This window comes from Eulemur rufifrons, chromosome 11 (assembly GCF_041146395.1).
Source record: "Eulemur rufifrons isolate Redbay chromosome 11, OSU_ERuf_1, whole genome shotgun sequence".
Lineage (NCBI taxonomy): Eukaryota > Metazoa > Chordata > Mammalia > Primates > Lemuridae > Eulemur > Eulemur rufifrons.
In genome coordinates this window covers 1,998,543-2,022,631 of record NC_090993.1, presented here as the reverse complement: position 1 = coordinate 2,022,631, position 24,089 = coordinate 1,998,543, and the positions used below count along the sequence as shown (strand labels likewise).

General features: G+C 46.3%; 1 protein-coding gene across 2 annotated transcripts; it reads left to right on the top strand.

The window, feature by feature from the left end:
• The first annotated feature begins 607 nt into the window (after nt 1-607).
• On the top strand, nt 608-22,335 carry LBR (lamin B receptor). Of its 2 annotated transcripts, none has more exons than XM_069484607.1 (14): nt 608-671; nt 4,580-4,758; nt 6,463-6,678; nt 8,379-8,462; nt 8,714-8,930; nt 9,963-10,159; nt 12,709-12,763; nt 13,630-13,821; nt 14,843-14,946; nt 15,835-15,960; nt 19,109-19,277; nt 20,972-21,052; nt 21,152-21,274; nt 22,006-22,335. In XM_069484607.1, exons 2-14 carry the CDS (start codon nt 4,594-4,596, stop codon nt 22,164-22,166), a joined length of 1,890 nt encoding a protein of 629 aa, XP_069340708.1. In that variant the 5' UTR covers nt 608-671; nt 4,580-4,593; the 3' UTR covers nt 22,167-22,335. The 2 variants fall into 2 exon arrangements, with proteins under 2 accessions (XP_069340708.1, XP_069340709.1); XM_069484608.1 differs by lacking the exon at nt 608-671 and adding an exon at nt 3,878-3,897.
• Nucleotides 22,336-24,089: the final 1,754 nt, after the last annotated feature.

The following is a 24,089-nucleotide window of genomic DNA, read 5'->3' as shown; positions in this document are numbered from 1 at the left end:
ACCCCCCACCCCGCCCCCGGACCGTCTCGGGTCCAGGTCGGCTTCCGCCCCGCGAAGCGGCCGCCCGGACAAAGGAGCCCCTGCTCGCCCGCTGGGTCCGGAGGCCGCTGCGGGACTTAGACACGCTAGGGACAGCGCTTAGAGGGTCCTAGAAAGAAGCATTGTTCTGGCTCGGATACTTAGTTATCACTTTGTGAATTTATCATTATTTTCAATCTCTCTGCCCAAGCCACCTTGTACCCCAAACCCTCTGAGGCAAATCGCCAGGAGGGAAAGGGCGGGGAGCGCGCGGTCCCTGGGCCGCCGCGGCGCCCGGGCTGAGGAGATAAGGCGGCGGCAAACGCGGCCCCCCCAGCCGCGCCAGGCGCCGCCCGCCTCGGCTTCCCCCGTCCCTAGCCTCGCCGCGGGGCGGGAGGACGCGCCACCGCGCGCGGCCAATCAACAGCGCCGAGGGGATTCAAAACGCCGAGGAGCCAATGGGAGCCCTGGGCGGCTGTGCCGCATGGGCGGGGCGGGGCGAGGCGGGGCGGGGCCTGGGAGGCGCGCGGCCGGGCCGCGGCATCGCGGGGCGCGAGAGCGCGGCCGGCAGCGTCGCGCGCGCGGAACGGCCGCCCGGGTGCAGCCGCCTCCTCTCCCGGCGCCGTTCGTGTTCCCGCAGGAGACCTGCGCAGGTGAGCGCTCCCTGCCGCCCCGCTCCCAGCTCTCCGCGGCGACGCCTCGAGGGGCGGCGGAGAGGGCGGGGGCCGACGCGGCGGGTGGGCCGGGGTCCCCGGGCGCGGGCCTGGCGCGACGGCCCTGCGCTCCCCTCCGGGTGGCCGCCCCTCCTCGCCCCTTTCCTCGTCCCCTGCCGGCCGGTCGGTCGCGGCGGCGGCTGCGGGGGCTCGAGCGCGCCGGGCCCGCTGCGGAAACGGAGCTGCGGGTTTGAAACTGCGGACGTTTCCCTCCATGTTGACGCGGCGAGTGGCGGCACCGCGGCGGCGCGGAGGGCGTGTGGCCTTTGTCCCGCCCCGCCCGGCCCGGCCGCGGCCCCGCGAGCGCCCGGCCGACAGAGAAGCGGGCGGCCCGGCGGCCCTGCGGGTCGGGAGGCAGGAAACGCGCGGCAGCCCGGCGGGGCCGGGACGCGGGCGCACGGGTCGGCTTTAATTCGCGCGGGTTGTTGTCACTGGCGTGGCGGGTCGTGGTCGCCGCGGTCTGTTGACTCCCCAGGCGGGGATTGCGGGGCTGCCCGGCTGGACGTGTCGAATTCTCTCGCCCGCGCGGAGGGTCTCAAAACACGGGCATGGAGGCGGGTTCGCGTGCTGCTGCTGCGGCACCCGTGTTTTCGCGCCTGAAAAAACATTTCCTAATGACAGCCTGCGTCGCACTCAGCAACCTCAAGGGGCACTTAGTAAGCACTCGATTGCACGGGGCCTTGTTCCAGGAGCTTCGCCAGGTGGCCGGGAGTTGAGAGCAGGACGCAGTAGGTAGATGGGACCGCGCGTGGACGGCCCGGGGGCTCGGCCCGCTCACCTGCCGCCAGGCCTCGCGCCTGGGCAGAGCCGGGCTGGACACGGACCCCCGGGGACCTTGCAGTGAACGCGGGTAGCTTCGTAGTTTCCCGGGTAGTCACTGCTCTGCAGCAGACGGCGGGGCTGCAGAGAGGAGCGGTGTGGGGGGCCCTAATTAGACCGGGCCGCGAGTCCAGTTTAAGTTTTGTTTCCGAGAGCTGCCTGGGCAAGAGGGAAAGAGCGAGTAGGAGGGGAACGATGAGTTGCCTTTGGTGGTTTATAAAGGCCCTTCTGCCTCTGCCTGTACGGCCAGAAAGGTGGGGTGTCTGCTGCTCCGTGCGGGGGCAGCGGGGTCTCTGCGTGCTTTTTGCCAGTCAGGCCCGCCGCGGGCTCAGGGGTTGAAGGGAAGCTGTCGAACTGCATTTGCGTTGCTTGTTCTCTCCCACACTTTCTTAATTTGGAGAAGTGAAAGAAAGATGACCAAAGACTCTGGTAACACTGATGAGCAGAGAACTGTCATGTTGGTGAACAGTGACATAGTGGAGCCGAAACGTGCGAGGGTTCCAGTGCCAGCTGACGCTGAAGTTAGCAAGCATCCGGCTTCGGCTTCGTAGGGAAACGCCCGAGGGTCCCCCTGTTTTTCTCTTTGTGGGGAATGAGGACACCGTGTTCAGTGTCAGGTGTTCAGGTTTTTCTTACGCACTTGCCTAAAACTCTCCTCCTAAGGAGGGCCTGTCCGTGTTTATCCGACTGCTTTCGGTGAGCGAAATGGCATGCACAGATGTGGGCTTCTGCATGCCTGGCTTCACCGCGGGAAGTTGTATCAGGATGTGATTGCACCATACCCTCACGTTGGACAATCGTGTGTGGAGCTTGTGCAAGGTGGGGTGCAGATCATGTTGGTTTCATCCTTTGGAACATTGTGTATAAGGCAGTGGTCTCCTAAGGGGGGAGTGCGGGGTTTGTTTTGTTTTTCAACTCTTAATTCTTTTTCTTAAAATTAAGCTTAGAGGCCCAACAGATATCCCCCAGATATCTTAATTTGTTTAACCCCAAATGCTTTATTTAATTGATAACAAAAAAATCTTCTTGGCACTGTCCTGGGTTCAGTGTTGCACAGATACTGTGTGTGTGGTGTGTAACAGCGCAGTGCAGAGATGCCGGGAAGTGAATTTTTAAGAACATACAGGATCTGTTCAAGGGCCTTTTAAAACCGCAGCTGGCCCCTAAGACCTGAAGAGCTTGTGTTTCAGAAGTTTATGGAGAGTTGCTGGAAACCTGAGTGTCTTCGTGTAGAAAGACGTAATCGCCTTCTTCAAGCCCTGGTGGAACAATGTAGGAGAGGGAGGACTAGTAACAGTGGTTTGATTTGGGCGGGGGCGGGGGGTGGGGTCCAGCGAGGAGGAGGGGGCGCAAGAGAAGGGAGAGGAGGGTATATTTCCTTCCTCTTTCTTTGTACTTGGAGGCTCGGAGCTAAGTGTTGAAACAGGCAAAGCTGTTGTCACCTTCCCTTTTTGTGCCCCTCCTTGCCCCGAGGTGTCCGCTGCCCCCCCCCCACTCCAAAGTGCCCCTCAGGTGACTCCTCAGCCAGGCCTGACTTCATCCCCAAGCGTGTGGGCTCCTCCCCACTATTCCCGGCCCCAACCCATTCATTACCCTGGTGATACTGTCCCAGGTGGATGCTGAGAAGAAAGCAGGCTCTTTTACCTAATGTGTTGACTGACATCCTCTAATCATCAGATAAGTACCGTTTGCTTTCATCTCCCGGCCTAGCCACTATCTCTCTAAACAAGTGAAGCTTGTTAAGTGTTCTCTCAGGCCATTAACAGTGAAGACCAGGGGTGTTGAGTTGACTTTTTAATGGGAGGAGTAGGTAATGCAACTTTCTCCTTAATTCCACAGTCTTCAAAAGTATTTAAATGTTGCTGTTGTTGTATCTTCAGCTCTTGATAGGAGCTGGTAAGGATTTCACACGCTGGGACAGTATATCAGGAATTGGTTAGTTGGTGAGATGACGGTGATTTAGGGAGAGAACACATCAGTCCAACGGTGCCTACTTGAACGAGGCCCAGCTGGCCAGTCCGTACGGTGTGGGAGAAGGTTGGCGGGCACTGGGTGTGTAGTGCGGAAACGTGAGTCTGCCGGGCAGTGCGGGGAGAGCCGTTCCTGCCTCGCGCTGGAAGCACCCAGCCATGGATTGATATTTCAAAAAGGGTGGCAGGCAGGCCTCATGTAAGTGGCAATTTTTGCGGATTGTTTGTGGCTTCTTTGAGTGTCGTAAGCTTCGTGGGCCATGTTTCCGGTCAGTGGAAAGAACGCTATCATTGGGGGTTGACGCCTGCTGTGTGCTTGAGAGAAGTGACCCAGGTCCGAGCTAGCCTGGGGCAGTGGCGGTTGGCAGCGTTACCAGGTGTGCATCTGGGCTCCTTAGCTGGAAGAATTAACCCCCAGATTCGCTATTCCTTATAGATTTGGAATTATTTTTTTCCTGTTGGTGGGCGGTAATAATCTTAATGGTATATCCTTGATTTTCCCGGTCTGTTTCATAGTTTGTTTTAATAAACGTGATTAGTGAAAAATGTAGCTAAATGCGTTTTTAAAGCTTTTGTAAGACGATATGCAAATTTACACATCAGAAAATGTGTCCTTTGTAAGATTATGCCTGATTTTTTGATTAGCAAGATATATGGTCACTGCAGGTGAGTAGCATTTTGCGTGGTGCAGACTATTAAATAAGTGCTGCCTGTGTACGTTGTCATAATCCTTAGTGTCACATGTGTATGTGGAGTGGCTGAATCAGCCTCTATAACGTGATTCCAAAGGAGATACAATGTAGCAGAAAGAACAGTTTCAGTACTGTCCTGGTTCTGCCATTTCATGCCATCTGTCGTTATGCCCTTGAACAAAATAGTTAACTGTAAGTTTCAGTTTTTTCATCTTTCAAATAAGCTCACCTCCAGAGGCCTTTCTGGCCCTAAAATCTTGACCAGTTAAACAGGAGAGTTGTATTTTAGTGATCAACCTGTGATAAACGACAAATATACAAGTGTGTATGTATATTGACTCAATTTTTTTTCTTTAAAACTGTTCAGACTAATTGTAGAAAATGCCGAGTAGGAAGTTTGCTGACGGTGAAGTGGTGAGAGGTCGCTGGCCGGGGAGCTCACTGTACTATGAAGTAGAAATTCTGAGCCATGACAGCGGCTCCCAGCTTTACACTGTAAAGTACAAAGATGGAACCGAACTTGAACTGAAGGAGAATGACATCAAGGTAAGAGCTCCTTTGGTTGATCAGAATGTCAGCTTACAGTAAGTGGGAAATAACTGGGATTTGGAAGCCCGGTATTGTCAGTTCTGGTCTGTTTGGAGGCACGGGTTGAGCCCCTGCTTTGGGTCAGATACTGTTTTTGGCTCTGGGAATGCATGAAGGGGGCCTAGTGCTTTGTTCCCAGTGAGCTTGCAGTTTCAGGGACAGACAGACGTTTATGCCTGGTGTTTCCCTGGGTTTAATACATTCTGTGACTGGAGTTTGCTGTGGGGGTAGCGAGTACATCAAGGGGAGGGGAGGGGCCCTGGGTTTCACGGGAGGCTTTCGGAGGTGCGGACACCTGAGCCAAGTACTGAGGACAAATAGGAAAAACTCAGTTGAAGTTCGGGCTGCTTCCGCAGAGAGGGCCGCGTGCCCAAGGCGTGGGGGTGGGTGCCACAGTCAGCCAGGTGCTGGAAGGGTGGCGGGCAAGGGCCAGCGGAGGGTGAGCAGAGCCAGACTGGAGGGTTTGACGCGCCAAGTCCTGGCTTGGTCCTGAACACCAGGGTTTAGTCAGGAGAGTGACATTAATTAGATTTGAGTCTAACCCAGGGCTTCTTAACCTGTCCAGTTGGGGCCTGGGTTTTAAACACTCTGATCCATGGTGTACAAATAGTTACGTAAAATGCCGTGAAAATGAATTACCAGAAAAATGAAAGGGAAAAAAAAAAAAAAGACATACAAAATAAAAGCATCACATTTTTATCATCAGATTCCATGGACATAAAATTACTTTGTCACATGCTATAAAAATTTACACACACCTCTTCTCAATTTTGGTATTTGTTGCAGATCAGTGGCAAACGGTTCCTGGACCCATAGCATATGGACCACATTTTGAGTGTTTTAGACCAGGAATTGGCAATATTTGATTAAAGGGACAGCTAGTGAATATTTTAGGCTGTATGGGCCTAAAATATGGGCCTCTGTAGCTTGGAGCAGCTCCAGGCAATATGGAAGGGAATGGACATGGCTGTGTTCCAATAAACCTTTATTTATGGGCGCTGAAATTTGAATTTCAGATAATTTCCAGGTGTCAGGAAATATTATTCTTTTGATTTCGTTTACAATCACTGAAGAAATGTAAAAGCCATTTTTAGCTCAAGGGCCACACAAAGCCTGGGGTAGGGAGGACTTGGCCTGTGGTGTAGTTTGCTGTCTCCAGGTCTAGATGTTTAGAAGCAGTGGCAGGAGTGACTGGGGGTGGGTGAGGTCATGTAAAACAGTTTCCAGGAATCCAAACTCAAACTTTGTTTTCAAGATGTGCTTGTATGTTTTGTTCAGAGTGAAACTGTGGAACTCATTTTTTTAATTGTTTGTGTGCCGGTTTCTTTTGTCTTATCTCAGCTTTAATCAATGTTAATTATAACCCTTTTTGCATGTGTTCCTGGGAATATGTACACCTGATTGGGTTAGACACATCCAGTTTATGGAAATACCTTCGAAGAGCATTTAGGAAGGGAAAGGCTGCGTGTGTCTCGGGAGAGATGGGTCCTTATTGCAGCGTTTTCCGTTGGCTTCATCAGATCGGGTTCTCAGATCCTGTCGTTTCCCATGATGGTTTTAGAGTTAGTGGTAGCAGTTCCCGCTTTTGGTACCCTCGTCTAGTTTGGCTCTGTGTGTATTATGATGTTAGTAAAGCTTTTTTGCCTTTTTCCTTCCTTCTAGCCTTTAACTTCCTTTAGGCAAAGGAAAAGTGGCTCCACTTCCAGTTCTCCTTCCAGACGCCGAGGGAGCCGCTCCCGGTCCCGCTCCCGGTCCCGCTCCCGGTCCCCTGGTCGGCCACTGAGGGGCTCCCGGCGGTCTGCTTCTGCGTCCCACCAGGCCAACATTAAGGAAGCCAGGAAGGAAGTGCTGGCAGTGAAACTGACCCCGCTGATACTGGTGCTTGTCTTCATCTTTATACAGTATTTTGTCTTCCCCTTTCTGTACATAATTCCTCAGATTATTTGCAGGTAATATTAAAATGTCAGTGAAACATTGACTCTGACTTTGGAAGATTACATAAAAAACAAACGTTCAGAGTTCGGAGTTCGGAATAGCAAATGTAGTTGTTTTAAATATCAATGAAAAAGAATGTTCTTAAGTTACCAGAAGTGCTAGTTAATATTGTAGTTTAAAAAAAAAAAAAAGCAGTGTTTAAATTTGAAATAGATGTAGCTTGTAGGTTGAACTAAATAAGTTTTTACAGTGTATAAAAGATCGTGGAGGAGATGAGACATACCTGTTATAGAAACATATTCTGGCTATCTGAGCATCATTATATTTGATCCCTTTATTTGAAGATGATAATTTTAATGGAATTACTTTCAAAGTGCAAGGTTGGAAATGTTAGGGTATGTGGAGCCTATAGACTTTGTACGGTGAGTATTTTAAATAGTAGACCAAATGGAAAATATTTTAAATAAAAAGAATTAGAATAAAAGTCGTCTTTTATTCTATTCACTTAATATTTAATTATCTCTTTTCTGGATAAAATGCGCACAGACTTTTAATAATCTAAAAAACTTGTATCATCTACATTACTGTTTTATAGTTAGCTTTTTAAAATGTTAAAACATTGGGAATAACCTTTTACTGCATATTTTTCTGCATCATTTTTGTTGTATAGCATGGATACTCCATAAATTATATAGATATAACCTGTTAAAAGTCAGTTCCCTCATTGATAGACATTTAGTGGTTTTCCTTCTAAATTCCCACTATTATAACCAAGCATTTTTTAGGCAACATCTGATTATTTCCTTAGGATAGAGTCTTACAAGTGGAGCTGCTAGGTTAGATATATAATACAGATTGGAGGTTTCAAATATATATTGCCAGGTTATGTCAGGAAAGTTTATACTAGTGTCCGCAGTATATGCATCTACTTTCTCATTCTAAGTATTGTAGTAGTTTTTTTTTTGCCAGTGTGATTGTCAAAGATTGTCAGCTGACTTGCATTTTGGTAATTACTACTGGGTCTGAACACTTTAACCATTAGTGGCTCTCTTCACCAGCCAGGGGACCCAGGACAAGGAACAGATGCTGCCTGAGACTTTCTGTGACACTTTCATTTTTAATATTTAGGGACCGTTATAATTTGACAGTGTAAATCTCCTTACAGTCTTGTTGACACAAGAGCCAGGCTGGCTTTAGCTGCTCACCAGAGCCCTGGGCCTGCCATGTGCTGCATGAGTCCACTGTTTCTTAATTTGCCATTATTGGCTATTTGGGGGCAGTGAGTGTTGTGTCTTCTTTTTTTTTTTTTAACCAGTCAATGTGCTGATTTACCAATTTTTACTTTACCTGCTTCTCATTGCAAATATTAATAGAGTATCTGTCAGTGAAATGAAGTCATAAACCCGTCTGCTTATATTACATGAGAGATGAAAGGTTTTATGTAGACATCTACATTAATAAAATTGGGAAATTCTAGTCAACGTTATTCTTTTTCTAACAAAATGAGGCTGAAAGTCTTCAGGATTAAGGCTGGGGAAAATCTTTGGCTGATTTTATTGATTTCACAGTAGTACATTTTTATCATGTTCCTTTTTAATAAGCTGCAGTTCTTTTGACTAAAGTGTTTATATTGTTCAATTTAGAAGCCATTTGGAAACAGCATCAGCAGATACAACGGGGAGCCCGAGCGTGTCGAGCGGAATGACATGCCTCCTAGACACACGCAGGTATGAGCGTGTTCGCTTTCATCTCCCAAGATTTTTTTTCTTTTGTTGAAGTGACTCTCCCTCCAGAAACACATTGCAAATCATAATATTTAACAATCTGTTCTAAAATTCTGTCCTTAAATTAAGACTGAATATAATTTAAGAAACGTATTAGTGTACAACTGTATTGAGATGCTGAATTAGTTAATGTGGTGGCATTAGTGGTAATTTTTGACTACAGATATTTATTACTTTTTTAAATTTCCAATTAGGAACAATTCCACTTGTCACAAGAAAGTAGTTACGTATCTACACCGCATAGCCTTCGTCCAAGACGAGAGGAGATCAAATTAAAAGAGCTAGATTCTAAGGAAGAAAAACTCGAGACAAAAGGACCTGCATCGTTGAGAACCTTTGAAGTGACCCCGTCACCGTCACCGTCACCGTCACCGTCACCGACGAAGGACCTGGAGTTTGGAGGCGTGCCCGGTAGGCCTCAGGGCCGGGCCGGACCAGGCGGTGGGTGGGCTCGCGGTAGTCATGCCAGGTGGACTGGAAAGGCCTCTCTGCGGAAATCTGAGGGAGGCACGGGAAGAGCCAGGTGGGAACCCGGGAAAGAGCCTTCCAGAGAGGGAATAGTGGGTGCAAAGGCCAGAGGTGGGGGCATTTGGGGGAATATGGAGTAGAAAGGATGCCCCTGCGGCTGTGTGGAAACCTGTGGCTTCTGTCCGTAGGTTCCAGGCAGAGAAGCCGAAGGTGGTGCTTAGTTGTGCGTAGTGAGGCTGGTGACCGGGAGGGGCAGGGGGGTCTGCTCGTAAGCAGACGCGCGCGTGGACGCCAGGGCCCGGCACTAACCTGCCTGCACAAAGTGGGGTCGAGGCATCTGCTCTACCTGCTGGGCAGGTTGATTGTATGCGAGGGTCAAAGATCTGAAGTGTGCAAAGCCTGGGAGTGATTAAGGGGTGGAATTGATGAAATTTTATGAGCTAGTAAAAGAACATACTTCCTGCCTAAATGGCTCAAAATCCTGCTTAAATGCTTTGTGTTTTATAAATTATAACCCTTGGCTAGCTGGTCTGTTACCGATGGTGTCCAGCATCACCTAAAATCTGTGCACCTGTTACACACATGTGATGCTATTTCAATTCTTGGAAGCTGAAGAATATAATGTTTTTTGTTAAGATTGGAGTGATAATTTTTAGATGTTCTGATCTTCAGTTTGCTGGAGTTTCAGCACTTTAGCTCCTCAGTGATTGGAGGTTACGTGTTGTAGGTTGCTGAGGGGGACGTGGCAGTTCAGTGCTGGACTTCTCACTCGCTCTCGGATGCCCATCGTGGCGTGCCCACTGCGGTGCCAGGTAGAGACAGGAGTTTTGGATGGTGCATTAGAAATTGGTTCTAGACAGCTAGGCAGACCTGGCTTCTGACCTTAAAGAAAAATCAAATGATTCTTAAAATAACTAACTAACTACATAGACTGGATTGCAGTTTGAGCCGTGAGTGTTCGTGTGCTGTTCGCAGGGGTGTTTCTCATCATGCTCGGCCTGCCTGTCTTCGTCTTCCTGCTGCTGTTGATGTGCAGACAGCGAGACCCTGGTCTTCTGAACTTCCCTCCTCGCCTGCCGGCTTTGTATGATTTATGGGAAACCAGAGTATTTGGGGTCTACCTCCTCTGGTTTTTTATTCAAGCGCTATTCTACCTGCTGCCGCTTGGGAAGGTAAGTTTTTGTTACAGGGCGTGGTACTGTGAGAGTTTCCTCCTCTCTCCCACGTTTTGCAGTGGTTTTATGGTTAGAAGCTGTTGGCTGTCACTCCCAAACTTAGTCTGCTAAGCTGTTTCTCCTGTGTCCTGTAGCACTTGCTTATTAGGCAGGACTTTAAAAGTCTGGTTGATATTTCTTGTGTAACTTTCCAAACCAAACAGAAAAGAGTAAGCTACTTTGCCAAGTATCCTGACTCTCGGTAGAGGTTGCTTGGGGCAAAAAGTTCCCCCTCAGTATGTGTCATTTCAGATACAGGATTTTACATGGTTAATGGCCAGGCTGCTGAGCTCAATGGACTTTTTATCTTTTACTTTTCTAAAAAATGTGAGTTTATAATTTTCATCTCTTTCAAAAATTTGTTGTCAAGAACAGTTTATGTTCTTTTCAAATTCATGCAATGTCTTCACATTGGTCTCCATTGCTCAGTATAGTTTTTTCTTCTTTCAGTAGAATACTCTCCTTGGATATATTTAAAGAGACATGAGATTCCCTAAGCAATGAATAATTTATTTAAAGATCTTATTCTCAGGGCTTTGCAGGTTTGCCAGCTGTCTGTGAACCAAAGGGTCAGTTTGCTGGGCGTGGCCAGTGCGGTGCTGGGAGGACAGAGCTGCAGGCTCAGACTGGGGCGTTCGCCATCGCTTCAGCGGCTCCCGCGGGGTTTGGTTTGGTTTTGTTTTGTTTTGTGATATGGGCTTTGGTCATTTTTCTGGTAAGGCTCTATAGTTAAGTTCAGATTAATTTAGGGTAAGGGCCTTTAGATAATATTTAGTAAGAAAAGCAATTTTGTTTGTTAAAAATCACGTATGTGTATATTCACAAAGTGACTAAAAATGTAGATATAAATACATATTATACAGTTTTCTCTTGCTGTCTTTGGGGGCTTGGTTCCAGGACTTCCCACAGGTGACAGGGTCTGAGGAGGCTTAAATCCCTCATATAAAATGGTGTAGTATTTGCATATGACCTGTACACATCATCTTTGTACACTGTAAGTCACCTCTAGATTACTTAAAATACCTACTACAGGCTGTGCAAGGTGGCTCATGCCTGTAATTCTAGCACTTTGGGAGGCGCAAGAGGAAGGATCACTTGAGCTCAGGAGTTTGAGACCAGCCTGAGCAAGAGCGAAACCCTGTCTCTACTGAAGATAGAGAAATTAGCCAGGTGTGGCGGCAGGAGCCTGTAGTCCCAGCTACTGGGGAGGCTGAGGCAGGAGGATCGCTTGAGCCCAGGAGGTCAAGGTTGCAGTGAGCTGTGATGATGCCACTGCACTCTATAGCCCAGGGGGGTGATGGAGCGAGACTGTGTCTCAAAAAAAAAAAAAAAAAAAAAAAACCCAAAACCTAATACAATGTAAATGCTATGTAAATAGTTATTACACTGCATTATCTAGGGGAATAATGACAAGGAAAAAGGCTGTGTGTGTTCAGTACAGGTACAGTCTGAGTATTTTTGATGTGCGATTGTTTGAATCCGTGGAGGTAGAACCCAGGGATGTGGAGGGCTGGCTGTGTGTACGTACCTGTGTGTTCACAGGTGAGGTCCAGCAGAGGATTTTTCCGGACACCTTTACTAGAGAAGGATCATCTGAAAGTAGCCTGTGGGATTTTGCTAATCCTGTGATCTCAAACAGGTTTTACATTGCTCCTCCGGGGAGAGGAGAAAATGCTGGCTAATGAAACCTATAGCTAATGAAAGGATAAAGTAGTTCAGTCCAAGGCAGATGATACTGTGTTAGTATTTTACAGTTTAAAATGAATTGCTACATTTGTAAGTAGTTATCTTGGGGAGTCAAATGTGGCTGTCATTGGGCAAGTGGATTTTTACTCAGCTAGTTCAGGTCTGTGTCTTGAGGACCTTTCCTATGGGTATCGCTGCTAAATGCTGTGGGTGAGGCCGGCGGAAGAGGTGACGTGGTTCTGATCCATGAAGCTGTCTCACATTCTCTTACTGGAGGTAAAAGAATCTCCTGAAATGGTTAAATACCAGATGAATACAGATATATGTATACGTGGCAGAGCAAGTCCCTACACGGGTACAGGTCATCAAACAGCACGTGGCCCTCGTAGCTTGGGTAAGTGGGGTAGAGCCCGATCGAAGAGGACCTCGTAAGTGGAAGACCGTGGAGCCATACTCTGTGTTGCAAGCAGGGGGAAGCCACTACAGATTTTTGAGCTGGGGCTCCATTAGGTACAAAGGTATTTTAAGCACATTTAGTTCTGTGGTGGTACCTGGGATGGTCGGGAGGGCGGGCGGCTGTTGCAATAGTCTCAGGACTGTACCGAGAAGTTCTTACCAGATTTGTATTTAAGATAAATTCCTGAAGGTGGAATTGCTTCATCAAAGGGCTTGCAGTGAAGATTTTTGAAACATGTTACTAAATTTCCCTGCTTCAAGAGATCCTCCTTCTTGGGCATGTTGAAATGTAAATGATGTTAGAAGATATTTATATGTGAAATGGTGATGTGTTTTTTACATTAAAATTTTTTTTTTCCTTTAAGGTTGTAGAAGGAATGCCTCTTATCGATGGAAGAAGACTCAAGTATAGATTAAATGGTAACTGTTTTTGGTTTATTCTTACATGAGTAACAGCTCCCTCTTTTCTGTGTTTGGCTGTTAATTCAGATGTGATCTGAGGACTCACTTGGAGCTCTGTAGGCAAAACTATTTCTGCAGCCAAAAGAAAAAATGGGTGGTCCACTGAGCCTCTCTCTGTGTTGGTTGGTGGCAGCAGGACTGGCTGGGGACAAGAGCTCCTCCCTTGGAGCCTGTCGTGGTGCTTTTCAACATGGCAGTGCCTGGTGTTCTCACGGCCCTGTCCTATCCCCCACGCAGCCCCTGCCTGTACCCTGGCTTTTGTATTGTGGCCTCTGCTCCGAGGGTGGGGTCTGGAGGTCCAGGTTCTGGATGGTAGAATGTGACTAGAATCTTGAAACCGTTGTTGACAAGTTAGTTCGAGTATAAATATGACTATAGCTACCAGGTCTACCCCATCATGAGGTAAGAGCATTAGACTTTAAAATGTATACTTGGCCCAGCTCATTAACAAATAGTTACTTGACTTTGCCCCTGAGAGCTTGCATTATATAAATTTTGAGTTCTTTTCAGTATTTTAACAGTTAGTGAATTTCTATGTATATCCTTTCAGCTTTCCCTTAATTAAAAGCAGACAATGACCATTTGAACTGAAAAATAGTAACTTAAGTGACTTAAAATATTTGAAAAATTATAGAAGAGACCTGGTATCTGTATTGAAGCTTATCCATCGGGGCATTGCTTATTTGCATGTGTGTGTGTATTTAATCTGAATACTGAAACTGAGACTGTAAGAGTAACACGTTGCATCGTTCTGTAATGGGATGGGCCTCGTGTGAGCCCTGGGTTAATGTTAATCCTCCCTCCTTTTTTGTGTTTTTTTACAGGGTTCCATGCCTTTATCCTGACATCTGCAGTTGTCGGAACAGCTCTCTTCTGGGGCGTAGAACTGTCTTACGTGTACAGCCATTTTCTGCAGTTTGCGCTTGCAGCCACTGTCTTTGCAGTGGTCTTGAGTGGCTATCTCTACACGCGTTCCTCGAGAGCTCCCAGGAGCGAGCTGTCGCCCGCCAGCTCTGGTGAGCAGTGGTAAATCGCAGGCTGGACGAAGGCATCCCAGGGCCCTCCCGCGCCCTCTCCAGATTGGAGTAGATTGCTTTTTTCCCAACTTCATTTTATGGGAGATGAAGAGAGAGAAGAAAAAATAAAAAGATGAAGAAAAAAGTTAAAGAAAAATGAGTTTATTTTTAATTTTTTTTGATACAGAGTCTCACTTTGTCACCCTGGCTAGAGTGCTGTGGTGTCAGCCTAGCTCACAGCAACCTCAAACTCCTGGGCTCAAGCGATCCTCCTGCCTCAGCCTCCCGAGTAGCTGGGACTCCAGGCATGTGCCACCACGCCCGGCTAATTTTTTCTATATATATATTTTTAGTTGTCCATGTAATTTCTTTCTGTTTTTAGTAGAGACGGAGTCTTGCTCTTGCTCAGGCTGGTCTTGAACTCCTGACGTCGAGCGATCCTCCCGCCTCGACCTCCCAGAGTGCTAGGATGACAAGTGTGAGCCATTGCACCCGGCCGAAAAATGAGTTTAAAGGAAGAAAATATTTTTGATTTTTCCTTCATACTTTCTCTGTTCATGTCTGTTCCTTTTTTAGTCACTTGATGACAGTAAGACATTTAGTAAACTTTACAGGCACCACAATTTATGACAAATAATTTTTTTTGTCCAAAATAGCGAACACCCTTTAAAATACAAAAGCAAAACAGATTGGTTGGTTCTGACCTAAAGTATTTAAACATTTAAAAAAAAGTAGTACTTTAAAAAATTATGAGTGTAAAATTAAAAAAGACTCCAGTTCCCTTAAAACTGGGGGACGTAGGCCTCTGGACCCCCAAAGGGTATAGCAGCTGCCTTTCCGCTGGGGTGGGCACCCCGTGCTCCCTAGTCCGTGCCGGCCCTCTCACCTGTCCCCCCCAGCACTGCCCGCGGGCCCTCGTAGGCAGGTGGCTGTGAGCCCTGGACTGTAGGCAGCAGTGCAGTGTGAAAGCCTCATTGCTGGGTTTGGAACGCTGTGTGGGTAAAAACTTTTCCCTTCTCAGGAAATGCTGTCTATGATTTCTTCATTGGCCGTGAATTAAATCCTCGAATTGGTACTTTTGATCTCAAATACTTTTGTGAATTGCGCCCCGGATTGATTGGATGGGTACGTCTTTTTTTTTTTTTTTTTTTTTTAATTTCAATTCAGTAGTTCAGATTAATCTCTGGGAAGAAATGTAGACAATTTAAAAATAAAGCAGTGGGAGGTATATTTTTAGGGATAATAGTAGCTTTCCATAAATCTATCTATGTAATACAAAATATTTTCTTACTGTACGTATTTTCCAGAGGTTTAAGATGCCCTGTTACAGGTTATAAAACAGGAAAGTTTTTTTCCTGGTTTTATTTTTATTATGTCAGTTTATGTTTATGTAGGAAAGTGATAGTGTGGATGAATTAATGTAAGAAAAATATATTTTCCCTTTCTTTTTAAAAAACCTTACTTTTACCTAATTTTAGACTGCAGGAGAGTTATAAAAATAGAGCAGGGAGTTCCCTTACATCCCTCCTCCTGCCTCCTGCAGTGTGAACGTCTGGCCTAACCACGGTAGTAACAGGGATCCGGAACAGCAGAGTAACGTGGCTGCGGTGCCGACTGAGTCCGCAGACTGGGAGTTTCCCGGTGTGTCCACTGCTGTCCTGTCGCCGTCCCCCAGGAGCCTACATGCATTTAATGATTCCTTCTCGGTCTCCTCTAGTCCGTTATAGAGTTGTTTAGTCTTGTCTGTCATGACCGTGACACTTTCTGAAGTGTCCCTCAACTTGGGGGAGTCCGCTGTGTTCCTGTGATGGGAGTGAGGCTGTGCACGGGTGGCGGGGACCCCACAGCAGGGACGTGCGTCCTCCTCAGGACGTCGGGTCCCGCGGTTCCCGGGGTCGAGATGTCTTATTCCTGGTGGGGGGTCAGAGCTAAGGGGGCGTCTGCCAGGTCTGGCAGCCGTGCAGTCCCTGCTCGGGCGGTGCCTGGAGACTCTGCCCTGTCCTGTCATTTCAGGTGGTCATCAACCTGGTGATGCTCCTGGCCGAAATGAAAGTACAGGGACGCACGGCCCCGTCCTTGGCCATGATTCTGGTCAACAGCTTCCAGCTCCTGTACGTGGTGGATGCTCTCTGGAACGAGGTAATTCCCTTTAGGAGCCAAGGCCCTGCCGTCAGCCGGCCCCGGGTCTGGGTGAGCGACGTGACCTCTCAGGGCCCCAGCTTCTTCACACAAAGCAGGCGACACAGCCTGCCCCCAAGGCCGCCGTGCGGGGCCTGCAGTGAGCACTGATAGGTGGGAGGTTCCTAGGCGTTTGCTGGTGCCTCCGTGTGTATCAGCGCCTTCTTTATTTAGAAGTAATATTCTAAATATGTAAGATGGGTGGATCTTGGTGTTATGTTTGTGAGTGGTGACCAATTCATGTAAATGAAATTTAATTCCTTATTATGGCACATGAAAGTGGGTAGATCATCATCAAATGAGGATGGTGTTTTGGGAATTGTCAAGAGGCAGCTAGTTCGTAAATAATGGGGAGATCTTTCATTGTTAGTGTTTCAGAATCCAAAGAGTAGCTCTAATTAGATGAATGTAAAATCAGAAATCAAGATACGCTGAGGAAACCAGTTTAACTAGAACTAAGTTTCCAACTTTTGGCGTTTCTCGTATGTTGATATGTTGTTGATGTTTTCTACTACCTGAAGACTGGTAAATGTTTATTTTCTCTGCCTCAACTAAACATACTTTTAAAAGCCATTTCTTCTTCAAGCCTGTTTTACAAGTATTTTATCATATTTACTGTTATCTCTGTAATCATCTCCAAATTCCAAATCCAGTTTTCTTTGAATTTTAAAAACCAAATTGGCAACGCTACATCATAGTGTTCCAACACAAGTTTTTACGATGGTCTCAACAGCCTGTTGACGTTTTGAGAGAAGCCCCCTTTCCTTTAGTCTGAGGCATTTTTAAAAAACTGTATTATTTGGTCACTTTCTCTCCTGTGCCCCACCAGGTTGGTCTTCTGTGCAAGACCACAGAGCATATTTAGTCAGAACACCTTGGAAAGTTTGATGCTGATATTTCGCTGATCTTCCTACTCTTCAGGGGAGTTAGGACCTCTTTGGGGCAAACAAACGTCAACTTCGAGTAGCCGAGTTAGTGTTATCCGCGGATCATAGGTTCCTGTTGTCCTCCTGGCTCAGCTTGGAAGCTGCGGTGAGAACACCTGATACTGAAGTCCTTTAGAAATTCCACATCTACCCACAATTAAACCTGCTTTTAATTAAAAGCCAGCCCTTCCGTAAATGCACTTAGCAGGCTCATCTGCTGTTACGTAGTAAATGGCCCCTGAGGAGCAGGTAGGTTACATTTTACAAGTCAAGTGATACTTCACTGTTGCCTTATCACCTCAGAGGCATTTCAGAAACCTTTTCTTCAGTCGCTTTCCAGCCATCAGTGATTATCCCTTCCGGTTTCTTCCTTCTGGCTTTCTGTCACGGGGTAGGCGAGTTCCTGTTTTGTGTAGATTTAGCCAAACACTGACTTCTGTTAACAGAAAATGTTTGCACCTTACGGCAAAGCTCTCCAGGCAATAGTAACACCGCCCCGCAGGTAGAGGACTGGAGTCGGGACGTGTTTCTGTCTAGTCAGTATCTCAACCATATTATAATCTTCCTGAGGAAGAAATTTGATTTTATGATTTTTTTTTAATCATCTGGCATGCCACCGGGCAGTTTAGTAGATGCTCAATAACTTTGTTAGGTCCTGTGATAGAAATGTCCTCTGTATTGAAGAATGTGTGATACCTAAGAAAAGTGAGAATTCCAGTTTAGCCAGGAGTGACCCTTCCCCTGAGCCTGCCCTGCAAACACCTCCAGGCTCCCGGAGCTGGTGGGGCTGAGGGTCCTACCCCGACTTGGCGCCAGATTCGAATACTTTATCCCTTCTCACCGCCCCCTGCCCTTGCTGTTGTCTCTGCTTCTGTTTCACCTGCTGCTTTTTATCACCTCTGTCCAGTTTTGGACCAGGAAATCAGATCACAGATTTTAAGAATTTATGTGCGTAAGAATAAGCACTCTCAGGAGAACAGAAAATTCTCATTCACATTTGGAAGCTAAAAAAAAGTTGGTGTCATAGAAGAACAAATATAACAGGATACTAGAGGCTGGGAAGGTTGGGGGAGGGGCGTGCTAATTATCCTGATCCGATGACCGTACACTGTGTGTCTTGCAGCATCACTGTGTGCCCCAGACATGTGTAATTATCCCGCGTCAATATATACAATTAGGAAAAAAGCACATAAGGCGCTGTGTTGTCCAAGGAGTGTGAGCCTAAGGGCCTAGGTGTTGTGACATCGGTTTTTCTGTTCTTTGTTACATGTGGCATCTGATTTTCTGTTCTTTGTGACAGCTGGTTTTCTGTTCCATGCTCTATTTGTTTTCTTTCTGGAAAAAAATACTCTTTGGAGGTACTAATCTTTTTACCCTAGAACTTTGATTCTTTACCAGAGCTTACACTGGCTGATTTTTCTCCGTCAGTGGTACACACCGAAGTCACAGGCAGGGCAGAGACCCCTCAGGCCAGGTCTCACGAGTTCGACCATGGAGGTGTCCCCATGTCCCAGAGTCCGGCTTGCAGCTGTCCAGGCGCAGAGGGGATTGGCTCGTGCTAACCAGATCATGAGAGGGTGGTGCACTTTTATTAATTTACACGAGAAGTGACGTAGTTTGCCATGTTGCCAGGTAGCTTAGTTTCGTCTGTGGAAACTCCACATGAAAAGCCAGAGTGTGATCAGAAACTAGGCTGGTGCCCGTGGAATTAAAACAAGGGAGCTGGAGCATCTTATTCCTTCAGGAAACACATTTAGAACACTCTTCCCCCGGCAGGCAGTGTGCTGGGCTCACAAGGGTGACAACACACGGTCCCCGTCTCTCAGAGGTGTGTAGTCCAGGGGGGAGAGACACAGTGTCTGTGACCTGCGGCTGGGTGCTGGCGTCGGAGAAGGGCCCAGGTTTGGGGGGGGAGGGCCGGGCAAAGCGGGAGGCCTGAGGCCTGGGGGGGGGGGGTCTGTTCTCTTGGGTGCGTGAGGTGAGCGGCTGGAGTGACAGGAGAAGGTGACGCAGAGGACCCGGTGTGATACACAGGCCAGGGCATCCAGATCCTCCCCCTCTTTAAAAACCATGCTGGTTGGAGACCTGCCCATCGCCCTCATACGTTTGCCTCTAAACCAGTGCTTTATTTGAATACTTTAGAAATAGAAACTTTTCCTCCCTTTCCCCATCTGCCTTTACAGGAAGCGTTGTTGACAACCATGGACATCATCCACGATGGCTTTGGGTTCATGCTGGCGTTTGGAGATTTAGTGTGGGTTCCGTTTGTCTACAGCATCCAAGCCTTCTACTTAGTCAACCACCCAAATGAAGTGTCTTGGCCGGTGGCTTCACTCATCATCGCTCTGAAACGTGAGTGTCGGTTTTGTCTCTGGGTGTGAATGTGACGGGCTGAGTCTGTTGTGCTCTGGCGCCTGCGTATTTGTAACCTGCCACTTTCAGTGGTCATGACTAGCTCAAGTGGGACGTCATTTGTGATGAATGAGTAGTTCTCTAAACAGATTAAACAACCCGTCTTGTTTTTAAATTTAGTAAGTTTGTTTCAGTAACGGTTCATCTTTTCTATTGAGTGCCCGCTTTCTCTGGCAGGCACCCTGCACGGCAGGGGGTCGGTGTTGCCCTCGCAGAGCGTGTGCGGGGCGGGGCGGGGCGTGAGGAGTGGGGGCGCCCAGGGGGACTGAGGGGGTGGAGGCTGAGGCAGAGGAACTGCCCTCTGGGGAATGTCGGTGTAAACGGACCGCAGGCCCTGGTGTTGGGTCTGAGGGAGCAAAGGGGGCGGGGAGACACCCAAGTCAGGCACAGGGAACAGCTCGGCCAGGGCGCGTGGGGCCCGGGAAGTGAGGTTGGACGAGGGTGAGGAGTACAGTCCACGCGGGTCATTTGCAGGTTTTGGTTCAGGATGATTTTCTTTATCCTTTTGTGGTTACACTGTTCATGAACCACCACCAGAGGCCGAGTAGGGAACATGCGCACTGAACTTCACACACACCTAGTTTTGCTTTACTAGGTAGTGGTAGAAGAAGAAATTCAAATCACTGCTTAAAAATAAGATTTAGTTTCACCATTGGTTAGGTTATCCGTGTCAGCCGTGCTCAGGTGTTATTCGAGACAGTGTAACTTACGGTTCAGCTGAAAGTCGGAGCGTCTTAGTCTGTTCTGTGCTGCTCAAATAATACCCGAGACTGAGTAATCGGTGATGAACAGACATGTATTTGGCTCATGGACCTGGAGGCTGGGAAGGCCACGAGCATGGCGGCGTCACATGCAGAAGGGCAAGGGCGGGGGGAGGAGAGAGTGCAAGAGGGGAGGGCACCAAACCCGTTTTTGTAACAAGCCCACTTGGGCGATGGCAAGCCCACTCCCGTGACAGGGACATTAATCCCTTCTCTTAAAGGGCCACCTCTCAACACTGCTGCGTCGGGGATTAAGTTTCCAACACGTGGACTTTGGGGGACACATTCAAACCACACCAGGGAGTAGGGTTGTTTATTACTTGACTGACGATGTAATAGTTACTAGTCAGTGGTACGTATGCCAGGGCTTGTGGATGTTGACATTTTAAAATTTGAATAAAGTTAACAAACTTGCAGGCTTGCAGTGGGACTCAGCATGTATTTAAAGTACGAGATGTTCTGGTACTGCTGCTAAGCTTGATTAATTCTAGGTTTGATTGATCAAGTATTGTGCCGGGGCCAGAAGGCATCATAAATAGCAGATGAGAGGAAGAGCCTGTAACTTTTATTATACTGAGCTCTAGGATTGACTTTTATTGTATTGTGGGCTGTGTTCGATTTTATTTTTTGCACAGATGTAACTACATGTGTTAGTTTTGCCTTCAAGGTATTCCCTTAGGTGGATGGTGAAAGTAGTATGATAGATTTCAGAAGAGTTATTATCTTTTTACATTCTAGAATTGAGAGTTTTTGAATTATTGTTAAGAATTAGACTATTCTGTGCTCTGACATAATTTCTAAGAGACATTACAGATGCTGTTAAGCATTGGATTGTCTCTAAATCACTCACATAAGAATATTTTAAAATTACAGTCTGTGGATATGGCATCTTCCGATGTGCAAATTCTCAGAAGAATGCATTCCGGAAAAATCCCAGTGATCCAAAGCTCGCACGTAAGTGTTGGTTTGTGTTTATGTTGTATATATTACATGGAAATTTTATGTCCCTCTTGGTTTAGAGATTATTAAAAATGTATTTTTATTCTTATATAGATTTAAAAATCATTCCTACTTCAACGGGAAAAAGTCTTCTGGTTTCTGGATGGTGGGGCTTTGTTCGCCACCCCAACTACTTGGGGGATCTCATCATGGCTCTGGCGTGGTCCCTCCCGTGTGGTAAGCATTTCAGGACGGCGCTCACGTCCTTCCACCACCTGAAAGGTGTGTGGGCGGGTCGGTGCGGGGCTCTCTGTGCCCTGCTGGCTGCAGGTGGGGCTGGCCCAGCGGGGGCCTCTCCTCAGCTGGGGGCCGTTTGCTGGTGTGTGCGGCACCGCGTCCAGCTTCAGAGGGGAACTGGGCATTCTCAGAGCCGGAAGTTTTACTTTAACCTTCTGAAAGCAAAATTTAAGTTTTCAAGTGTGCCCGATAGCTTTTTTCTAAGTAGAATTTGTAGAAATTAATTTTTTATTCATGACTAAGTGTATTTAGATTCTGAAACCTTTGGTTCTCAATAGGAAGAGAAGGCAATTCTGTTTGTCCCCCCCAGGAGGGAGCCGGGGCAGCTGGCCGGCGTCCCAGCCTGCAGTGGAGAAGGGCAGTTTTTCTTCACCGAGAGGGCGGGAGGACAAGAAATGGAGACATTTGCACTAAATATGAGGACAGAGGTTCTGAGGGTGATGGATTGTTAGAATGGACTTAATCACTCTTGTCAGAATTGCTTTTAATTTAGACACTACCTTCTGCCACACACCAGTGGGTTTATGGGTCAGTTTAGTTGCATTTCCCATTACTGGAGAAAATGAAGTACTCTTGTGGTTCATTTTTAGAGAATTTGGGGGAAAGCAGGAAGGAAATACTGTGTAGTGAAAATAAAAATGCCTAATCCTGTTCACTGTTGTTACCCACAGGTTTTAATCACATCCTGCCGTATTTCTACGTCATTTATTTCACCCTGCTGCTTGTGCACCGAGAAGCCCGGGACGAGCGCCACTGTGGGCGGAAGTACGGCGTGGCCTGGGAGCAGTACTGCCGGCAGGTGCCCTACCGCATCCTTCCCTACGTTTACTGACTCTGCGCGGGCATGCTTTTAAATACTCCGAGCATTCTGGCTGCCATTTGCAAAAACAAGAAAAAAAAATCCAAAACTAAATTTCTTTTGTGCACTGACAGGATCTGTAAATTTTTTTTTCTTTTTGAGTCAGGACTAGAGAGCCAAGTAGTAGATTTTTTAATAGAGCCCTGTTTATTTTTATTAAATTATAATTAACATAAGGAAAAAATACAAATAAGGATGTTAGATTTTTCATTTTAAGAGGAAATTTTCAGTCCTTAAAAATCTGAAAACAAAACCAGTCTTATAAATGCACTGTAAAGAATACTATTGATGTATATGGCTTTTGATGACCTTTCAAATTTTGATTTTTCTCTTTTGCCAGTTTTTTCTTGAGTGAAAACGCTGGTATATTTAAAATGCATTTGTGTTTTATTGCAGTAAGAGAACAGAATCTTCATTTGCTTCTCTTTAAATCATTTACTAGTTACATAATTTTGAAAGTAAAAACTGGGCCTATATTAAATGCTATATGTGAAGAGTGATGAAAGAGTATTAGCATACCCTGTTTAAGGGAGACCATTAGCACCATTTGAGAATGTAAATACATAGCTTACTTTTATGTAATATATGGTGATTTCAGATTTTTCTGTACAGTATTTTGAATGTCAGATGATTGTCAGGACTGTCTTTTTAACAAAAACATTTCCAGTATTTTAAATTAAGTTTTGTAAAGTAATACGTGTGAATTAAAAATTTTGAAACAATTAGAATTCCTTTAATATTGTATAGACGATGCTGTTAAAACATAGGAAGGGTATTTCTCTTAATTCAAAGTTTGTGAATTTGGCTTTGCTACCTCAGTTGCAGGTGTTTTTTTTGCCTTTATAAACTATTGAAAATAGAAAAAAATAGAATAAATATATATTTTTGGAGAAACAGCAGTATTTAAACATTTTTACACAGATTGGTGTTTGAAAAAATTTGCCATTTCAGGCTAATATTTTTATATATTTTTCACTTTTTAAAAATTCAACAGTGTTTTTACTACTGTTTAGCTCATGCAGTGTATACTGCATTTTTTTGTATATCTTCTATTTTTACAAAACTTTACTCCCTGTAAAGGAGTGCTGTCTAAAAACAAGGGGTTGGAGTCATTTCTTTCAGTTTAATAAATGTGCATAAGGTAGCTTTGGCCATTAAATTCTAGTGAGGTTGATAAAAATCTCATTAATTGTCCATGAGGGAACAGTAAGCAAATTCAGTAAACTTTTATATTCAGAAAGTTAAATTCTCCTCAGTACCTTAAACCTGGAGTTTGCATTATCTGCCTTCTCTCTGAGCCGTTCAGCTGTGTGGTGGTCAGTCTGCACTGCAGTTGGACGGGTGTAACTTACCCACGTTACTGTGATCATGAAGTTGGTCTGCTGTGGCATTCCCCATCCTGTAATCTTTAAACATGGTTAAGTGAAACTGTCATTGTTAGTACTGATGTGTGCAAGCAGTTTTTGATTTTGCTTTTCGCCTGGCATCAGAAAGTGGTGTTCTAGCACATTCTGTACTAGATTCACCAAGGAGGCTTTGGGGGAGGAAAGGAAGGACATTTCATTCTTTCCCTGGTCATGAAAAGAGCCTACACATTGCTGCAATTTCTGGATATCAGCTACAATTGGTTTTTAATTTTGTTTTTGACAAGTTTTATAGTGAAGTTTAAAGTTGAAAATAAAAAATGTTACTTTGATCACTTTGGAGCCTTTCTTTTTTTTTTTTTTTAATTTTTTGCCTGCAACTCTGGGATTATTAGAACCAAGACAGGAGTCCTTAGATTACTACTCCCACCCAAGCTCCTATTTTTTAGGATCATTTTCTTGGGACCCTCCTGGACCACAGGGAGTCCAAAGGGCACACGGGGACCCCCCGGCTCTCTGCCTTGTATATTGG

Bases quoted from the DNA above. Each gene is read 5' to 3' on its own strand.
- LBR (XM_069484607.1), top strand. From the start codon at position 4,594: ATGCCGAGTAGGAAGTTTGCTGACGGTGAAGTGGTGAGAGGTCGCTGG. The intron at 14,947-15,834 runs GTACGTCTTTTT...CTGTCATTTCAG, and splicing joins GCCCCGGATTGATTGGATGG to GTGGTCATCAACCTGGTGAT. The intron at 21,275-22,005 runs GTAAGCATTTCA...TGTTACCCACAG, and splicing joins GGCGTGGTCCCTCCCGTGTG to GTTTTAATCACATCCTGCCG.